General features: G+C 41.9%; 2 protein-coding genes and 1 pseudogene across 3 annotated transcripts; 1 reads left to right on the top strand and 2 right to left on the bottom strand.

The window, feature by feature from the left end:
* Nucleotides 1–3,448: 3,448 nt before the first annotated feature.
* LOC147461583 (uncharacterized) lies at nucleotides 3,449–4,137 on the bottom strand. Of its 2 annotated transcripts, XM_086509087.1 has the most exons (3): nucleotides 4,064–4,137; nucleotides 3,911–3,941; nucleotides 3,449–3,826 (listed from the first exon to the last, which is right to left on the bottom strand). In XM_086509087.1, the coding sequence occupies exons 1-3, from the start codon at nucleotides 4,135–4,137 to the stop codon at nucleotides 3,689–3,691; spliced, it is 243 nt and encodes an 80-aa protein (XP_086365213.1). In that variant the 3' UTR covers nucleotides 3,449–3,688. The 2 variants fall into 2 exon arrangements, with proteins under 2 accessions (XP_086365213.1, XP_086365212.1); XM_086509086.1 differs by having other exon boundaries at nucleotides 3,911–4,137.
* A 583-nt stretch (nucleotides 4,138–4,720) lies between these two features.
* LOC147461582 (putative TPR repeat-containing protein At2g32450 pseudogene) lies at nucleotides 4,721–7,387 on the bottom strand (annotated as a pseudogene).
* Nucleotides 7,388–7,396: 9 nt separating this feature from the next.
* LOC147461581 (uncharacterized) lies at nucleotides 7,397–7,796 on the top strand. The gene has a single exon (XM_086509085.1). It carries the CDS (start codon nucleotides 7,397–7,399, stop codon nucleotides 7,787–7,789), a length of 393 nt encoding a protein of 130 aa, XP_086365211.1. The 3' UTR covers nucleotides 7,790–7,796.
* Nucleotides 7,797–8,583: the final 787 nt, after the last annotated feature.

Raw genomic sequence — 8,583 nt, 5'->3', positions numbered from 1 at the left:
TCTAATGGCCTTTTAAAGTAAGTTGGTAGCTACATTATGAAAGTTCAAATAAGCATCAAGATGTACATAATTGCTAATGGCAATAACAAATGTGTCTCGTGAGAAAGGTAGAGCACAACAAGCATAATATAGGTTTTATTTACATATCCAAGTTCCACTTTTGAGTCTACAAGTATGCAAGTTCAAATAAGCATCAAGATATACATAATTGCTAATGGCAATAACAAATGTGTCTCGTGAGAAAAGTAGAGCACAACAAGCATAATATAGGTTTTCTTTACATCGAAGTTCAACTTTTGATTCTACAACTTGTTGAAAATAATTCAGAACTAATTCAAATGCAATGTAAGAGTGCTATCTTGTTTCATTCTCAAACCAAAAAGCTTCTTCATAAGTTGAAACTTATTGGAAGTAGGCTCCTTTTCATGTGTTGCATGAGCCTCTGTCTCATGTATTGCATAATTCTTGTTAAAGCTATTTGGTGGTTTTCTCATAACTGACAATAAAGTAATATGTTTCTTCCAAAGTGAAATCTATTACTAGATTCACCCAAAGCATCTACTAACTCAAGCCAAACCAGGCATGGTAGTAGCTTAGCCCTCAAGCATAGAATGGTTTGAGCTTCTTCTTTTGGATAAGGACATCTTGATCTGGATTTTCTATAATAAGGGTTGCAACCATTACAATTTTAAAAGTCACAAAGTTCCCCATCTTACTTGGATGTTGCCATAGCCAAGCACAAGGCAATGGTGCTTGTAGAGAGGTTCATTTTACTTTACCCTAGCTTTACCCACAATTTATCTACTATGATTCAATTACAAAACCAAGCATTCATTTAGCTAAGAGGGGTCCCTTATTTCATCTCCTTGTTGTGCTTTTGGATTGTCAATGCAAAAGGACGATGGTTCATATTGTCCTTTTTTGGACTATTGAAGATTAAACAAAATCACTATAAAGAAGAGGTTTTAATACCACAAAGAGAAAATTGATTTGACAACCCACAAGGGTCCTCCTAAATCAAGAAGATGATCTTATAAGTGGGTATCACCATGTTTATGTTGTGCGGAAAGATATTTTTAAGACCATAGGTAGGAATACATTTAGTCTTGCTGAATGCAAGACTAAATGTATAGTGTGTCTTTTGGACTCACTAATGCTTCAACCACTATTTTATGGGATGATGGATAAATTCTCTGGGCATTGATGTTGCATGTGTATTCTTTGATGATATAAACATCTACTACAAGACTCTTGAAGAGCATAAGGATCAATTAAGAGCAAAGATTTTAAACTTGTGTAATTGCATTATTGTCAAGAAAGTATTCTTTCAAGAAATTCAATATGTGGATCATATCATTTCAAAGGTATGGAGCCTAAGAAGTACAACTCATTGAGCACTAGCATGAACCCAATGAGCTTAGAAATCTCATTAAAGAAGAGTCATCCTATATGAGCTTTTTGGAAGAATTCTCTATACGAGCTAGAAAATTATATGACTTGACCAAAAAAAGGTCAAGAATTAGTAAATGGAGAGAGAGCAAGAAGATTTTATTATATTCATTCCAAAGCTTATCTCTCCACATGTATTATTGTTACCAAACGAGGTTCACTACAAATGCTTATGGTGATTGCTTATGTAGGATGTCTTTTTGCAAGAGGACCATGTTATAGCTTCGCAGAGTCTTCACCATCATCAAGGATGGTAGAATGTTATCCTTGGAATTTATGAACTATAACTTCTCACTCCGATGGATGCTCTTTGTGGAAACATCACTACAAATAGGCCTTAAGAGTGGAACATTTCCTAACCCAAATGATGATACTCAAAGTTTTCCGTTTGCAATTTTATTTTCACATTGCTCACATGCCTTCCAAAATCAAATAGCTAAAGAACTCGTATGTGAACATTATCTTGTAGACCTAGGGAAAATGCTATATCCATAGCTTATCATAGTCATTTTGCCAATATGATAGATACATATGCTTCGGATCCAAATTCTTCTCATCAAGGAAAAAGGATATGTCTCTCATTGTATGGCATACAAAAGATCAATATGAAAGAGGTGAGCAACCAAGCTTCTTGCTATATTTATGGATGTTGCAAGCACCATGGCAAAGTATACCCATGGATTCCATTGTTGGCCTTCCAAAGTCTACATAGGAACAAATTTATTTTAACAAGGGCAGACAAGTTCAACAAACTCACTTCACACTATCAATATGCTACTAAACCTCATCATATGGCTAAACATTATGTCTCACACATTTTCAAAATACATTGGCTGCCTCATCCATTGCCTCTGATAGATAAAGAGCCATGTACGACAAGTCTCTTTTGCAGAGAATTATTCAAAAAACTAGGTACCAAATTGAATATGTCATCTTCATATCACCAACAAACAGGTCTGCAAAGCAAAAATTGTCCATTCCACTTTTTTACTCCTCCTCAAAAGCTATATTGAAGAGGTTGTAGGTAGGCATATCATGCACAGCAATTGGCAAGTTAAGAAAAATAGAAACGAAAAGTGGCACGCAAACTAACTTGACAATAGTAAGGCCCATTTCAAACTCAATCCAACATCACTGATATGGCATATAACTTTAAGCCTCCATCCCAATGGAAAATCCACAATGCATTTCCTGTAAGCACACAATAGCTACACCATTGTGGCAAGCTCCGACTTCTCAATCGTAGATTTACATTCTACCGTGTACGACTGTGTCTTATTTTTCCAGGGCTAGCATAGAATCGTCTTTCAGGCATTGAGTAGTCTAGCCAACTACCAAAACAGGTTGTTTAGTGCACAAAAATCAATTCAATAGAACCGCCAATGTGAATGGAGAGTGGTAGAATGCAAGATTTGGGAGTTGGAGGCAGTACAGAGGGGTGGGGCTTGCAGATCTGTAAGACAAATAACATCCTCCCTTGTCTTGCCTTGGAGCATTTGTCATTACACATTCATTAATAACTGATTGTGATAAACTCTGTTCGAAGTCGCCAACATTCTACGACACAATCTGCTCTTTGACACTATTTTTGGTTGGCAAGAGTACCAACAATTGAGGCAATTGTACTACTTCATTGGCTGTCGCCTCTCTGACCTCCCACACTTCCGCTAGTTGTAAATGTGGAAGTTCCTAACCCCAAAAATGGACAAGTAAAACATGCACCCCAACTCTTGCCTGCTATGTTGACCGGACTTGGGGTGGGGGGGCGGCGGCGGGGCAACACATCATCAAACACAAGACATAGAGCCAAAAAAGGGTGTAGAGACCATATACAACAATAAGCTTGCATATAAAGGAAGTTTCTTCTTTTTGCGAAGGTGCCACATCACTCATCTAGGACAGCTACTCGAAAAACTAAATTTGATCACCTCTAATTACCATACATGTCTAAAGACATGGAGACACTCTTCCTAGCATATGTAAATCTCACTCAGAAAGAGAAATGAAAAAGACATTGAAATAGAGGCACAGACTATACCCAAAAATCCAATGAAGTAACCATCTAAACAGCTAGACAGAGGACAAGTGTGAGTACATGTTATTATTGCGTGAACAAGGAGCTTAGACCTTCACCGGCTTCAAATGAAAGAAGAGGATGCATGCAGTGTGGTCTTCCTTTGTAGCCTTCTCCAAAATGGGCTGACTGGTTGTCTGGCCAACTAGATGAACTCAAACTACCTCACAAGGTAGTTGGGCAAGCAAGTACTTGAAAAGCTTCTCTTTGAAGTTGAGAACAACGATAGACATCTTTGGACTTGTCAGCCTCATGTGTAACACAGGAGGCTGTTGCACATGAGCCATGCCACTGATCCGATTCCTACAAATCAAGGTGTTCTTTTATGATTACCATCGCAAGAGCCATTAATGTGGAAAATCAACACCACATAACAAGGTTGAATACCATGAATGTCTTTCTATGTACGACATGGATTCTGCATGCCACAACGGCAGCCCAGCCATTGCATTCAGCGATGAGCATGAGACCAAAAGGTTAAAACCACGACCAATAAAATTAAGCAAGCTCGAGAAACTCAAATCGGGAGAATCAGCCAACCTTCGATGGGACAAGGTCCAAACTAATTCTGCAAAACAGAGATACACTTTTGGAGCTGTGAATTCCTCATCCATCACACCCTTTCACAAAATGCTCCTTTCTTCCTTAAAGTGTCTCCTCATTGCCAGAGCCATCGTAAACTCCCCAAGGCACATGCATACGAGAAAACTTCCACCATTTTTGCCTGTCCATGTATTCAAGCCAGAAACGTTACCCTTGGCATTGCAGGGCCAGATGGAATTGCAATCCCGTTAGCCACACCACATGCCCCATTTACTTGCAACTTATAAGGTGTCATCCATTGACCATTCGGGAGCTTAGCCTGTATCAATGCTTTCTTTCAACCAGACTCTTCAATCTTGTTGTCTCTTTATATGGTTATGCATGCATCTATGATTCCCCAGCAAAAACAAATTCTCTCTCTCTGAGCTGACAAAGCAAATGTCTTTCTCAAACACCCTTTTCAAGTAATGTGTGAGATTCATAGGTAAATCTTCACCATCCTTATTTGCCCTCATCTTGGTTTCACCACCCTTGTATACTCTAAAACCCACTGCAAAGCTGCTATTATAAACACCACCTTGCATTCTGAGGTGATTCTTTTTCCCTGCTGACCGGAACATGCTGAGCAACAAACATTCCTTGAGAACATTTTATTACCTCTATATTTCTGAGCAAGATGTAAAGGGCGATTTGAAACTCTGTAGTTTAGCTGCTAGATCACTATTCATCTCTTTAAAATGATAGTACTCTTCATCTTTGGCACGAGAAGGCACCTTGCCGCTGCTGTAGCATAAAGCGCAAAGGCTAAAATTGATTTTGGTCTCCTTGAAGCCGAGGCCAATGATGGGATAGGAGCACACTGAACAGAGTTGCCGCCTATGTCGAGCATTTTCCTGTGTCTCCAGTTTTGCAAGGATGTTCAAAATTCCGAAGCCAGTATCAGGATTATCAAGTATGTCTACAAACTCTGGAAAAGATAGGCTTGCATGATCTTCAGTTCTGATCATCACACCTGGCTGACCTTCCTCTCGCGTACGCAAAAAAGCTGCCCTCAGCACTCTTAAGAAATCCTTAGCATCTTGCTTTGAAATTTCTCCATCAGGGATTCTAGAAGACCGGAACACCAGCGCATCAAATGCCATGCGCTTTCTTCTGTCTAATGAGCCCCCACAAATGAGAGCTAGCACAGCAAACACCATCCCTACGTCTACTCTTCCTGAAGCTGTCGGGTCCAGCTCTGACAAAAGTCTCACATTCACCAGCTTCATGGCCCCCTGGAAAGCTTCAGGCTTCAGGAATGGAAGTAGGTTCCGTATAACCTTCTCCAGTGCTTCCTTTCGTATCAGCTTCTCGGGGATGCCAGTGCGCGGCGAGGACACAGGTAGCCCAATTTGATGGAGCTCTTTCTTCAAATTGGATACATCACAGCGATTGAATCTACAAAACTTTTGAAGGTGTCTAATGTCAAGTGCAAAAGCAAGTAATTGTCTAGGAGTTGTTCTTGCGTTTACTCTCCTGAAACGTGTAGATTCCACTACTATGAAGTTATCATTATCTCTTAAACTATCGCCAACTGCACCCAAATTTGCATCATCTCTTCCAAAGAAACTTGACAAGCCTTGAGGTCTGTTCTCCATGTGTTGCAAATGCATAATTGCGTCATAGAGTTCAGATCTTCCTGTCATTTTGTAAGCTACTTTGAAAGCTCTTTTTGATTCATCAATATCCCCTGCTCCCAGCAAAGAGGCTGCCTTGTTAAGTTGTGCACGCCAATGATCCGGCTGCCAGGCAAGCACCTTTGAATATGTGGTGGCTGCCCTCCTATATTGCCCAATATCTTTCAATAAAGTTGCAAGATTGTAAAGGGCCTCCATATGATCCGTCTTCAAGTCCAATGCTTTCTCAAACTCTGCAATAGCCTGATCATGATCTCCTAATGCATGCAAGACAGAGCCTAGTTCACAATGAGCATCGGCAAAACCAGCACTTAGCGATATAGCCTGGAGAAGAGCCTCTTTTGCTGCTTTATACTCACCTACACCATAAAGGGCACTGCCCAAAAGCTTCAATGCTCTATAGTGCTTGGGCTCCTTGATTGCCCCTTCCTTGTAATGATTGCTTGCTCCAAAGAGCAAACCTTCCGATTCCAAAGCAATGCCAAGATTGACATGAATCTGAGGAAGAAGACTGTCCCATAGATCCTCATCTACCTCAGCTGCATTAAGTGCTGAAGTGTAAGCATCTCTGGCTTCGAGCATTTTACCAAGAGCAAAGAGTGTGTTTCCCTCCTGGAAATGAGGCCTGACATCTGCCGGTCTAAGCTCTCTGGCTCTCTTGAGGCTCATCAGAGCTTCCTTGTACAATCTGTGGTCAAACAGAATGCGGCTAGAGGCCATATGTGCATCAAAAGCATCCTCTTGTGTGTGTCCTTGATCAGCTTTCTTCCTCACCTCAGCGACAGCTGTCTGAAAATCTAAGTAATCTGGGCCAAGTTCTTCCCAAGGTCTTCTGGCAATAATTACTTGACTAGCGGCACTCCCATCTGTGGAATCGCCATTCCTAGCCCATCCAAATCCAACAGAGCTTGTCTCATTACCACGCATCTTTTCACCCATCTTGGCTTCAAGCTGTCTTATTTGTATCTCCAACCCTTCTACCAATTTCCATGTAATTTCACACGCAATGCCATTTGTAGGCGACTGAGCCCATGCTCCGACTGATTCCTTTCTTCTAGGCGATACATCCGGCAAGGGTGTAACATCTGCAGTGATCGCACCCTGACTATCTTTGGCAGAATCTCCATTCTCTTCGGCATAATCTCCATTTTCTTTGTCCAATTCAAGTCCCAAAGCCTTGAAATCTCTATCGATATCGCCTGCACCATCATGATAAGTCTGAAGCAACCCATCAAAGCTGAGGCCTTGATCTCCATCGATGTAGTCTCCATACGTTCGAAATACCTCATCTAAAATAGCTGCAATCTGTTCATCGTTGAAATCTACTTTTGGGTTGACAGCAACCACGAGGGCTGACATCTCTTCTCTGCTGAGATGCCCATCTCTGTTAACATCAAATTTCGTAAAGATTTTCATTACCTTGCGGAAGCGGATGCTGGAGGCATGAACTCCATAAGCCATAACCTGGGAAGTTGCACTCTCGGACTGCTTCTTGCTGCAGGCAAAGAGAGGCCTTGCAAGCAAGTGCAAACTCAGATGCAAAGGGACTAGGAGAGTGTATCTTCATGCAGGCAGGGTATGCTTCCTCTGAGGCTATGAAAAAGCGCCCACAAAAGCCTAGGAAGCAGATGGGCAAGGTCTGAGAGAAACCCTCATGCCGGAACTAGACCCAAAGCTTGCGTTACACTCAGCGGACCACGCTTACGTGAAGAACTCTCCAGGTCAGGAGAAACTTGAACAGGTGGGTAATGGCGCTCCTTTCCTAAGGAAAAGGAATCTGAAGGCAGCCTTCTCTGCAAGCGTGCAGATCTTCAAATGGAAGGAGAAATTGTCAAGTACATTTGAGAAATGGCTCGAAATTGCCACAGCTGTAACTGAGAGAATCCTTTCTGTGAGAGTGAGTACAAACAATGAAGTGGGGGGCAAAGAGAGTATGAGCGAGTTTGTTTTGTTTGTCTGTGGTGTAGTGGAAACGAGCGAGCTGCAGTGGAGCGCATGCGCATATTTGCATAAGCTGACAAGTCCCTATCACTCGAAGTCTGCGTAGAAAAATTGGTGTGCCCGTATTGAGAGGGCAGTGGGCACCCTATGTTTCATACGATGTATTTGGCCAAATCGTGTCGTTCCTTAAGAGCTGGGAAAGAGCCCGGTCGCATGTACTAGTGAACTTGCTTTTTGCCCGGTCACGAGTCACCTGCTCTTCTCTCTCCACCTATCTAACTAGTACGGCTGGCCGCCAAAGCTCTCTCTCTCTTTCTCTCCCCCTCTTTATCGTGTGCACAAGATTTTCTTTTAGTTTTGGAGTTTAGCCTTCATGTTGCAGATTTTGACACGTGTAAAGGGCTCCCCCTTCCGCCATATTATGTTAGTTTAGATTGTGGTAGTTAAGAGCCTCAAAACTGCCACAGTCTTATCGTTTTCCCTCAAACTAAAGCAAGAACCAGCCCCTCGGATAGTTGACTTTTGGGGCCCTCTCGAAGAGCCAGAAGCTGCACAAGATCTGTCTCATTGCTCAGTCACATCAAGCATTTAATCTCTATAGCCATCGGCTTCCTTCACCGACAAAGGGAGCTAGAAGACTGTATATCGTCCCAAGCCAACCAGGTCCTAAATTTTCAATTGATGTGTTGTGCAGGAATTAGCTCACGCCCAATGGTCCTCGCTGTCCAGATCAGGCATAGGCAATCGGGTGTTTTCACTGCTGCTTAGTGGAAGAAAAATACCTCTTCTCTTTCGACCCCTTGCCCATTGCCTCTTCCACCCTCCACGTAAGCATGAAAAGGTGACGTTGGCATTTTATGTGATTATTTTCAAATAAAGAACTAGAATGCGTCGTTAGCT

Source organism: Adiantum capillus-veneris, chromosome 3 (genome assembly GCF_014529385.1).
Source record: "Adiantum capillus-veneris isolate H3 chromosome 3, ASM1452938v2, whole genome shotgun sequence".
Lineage (NCBI taxonomy): Eukaryota > Viridiplantae > Streptophyta > Polypodiopsida > Polypodiales > Pteridaceae > Adiantum > Adiantum capillus-veneris.
This window is presented reverse-complemented; position numbering and strand designations above follow the sequence as displayed.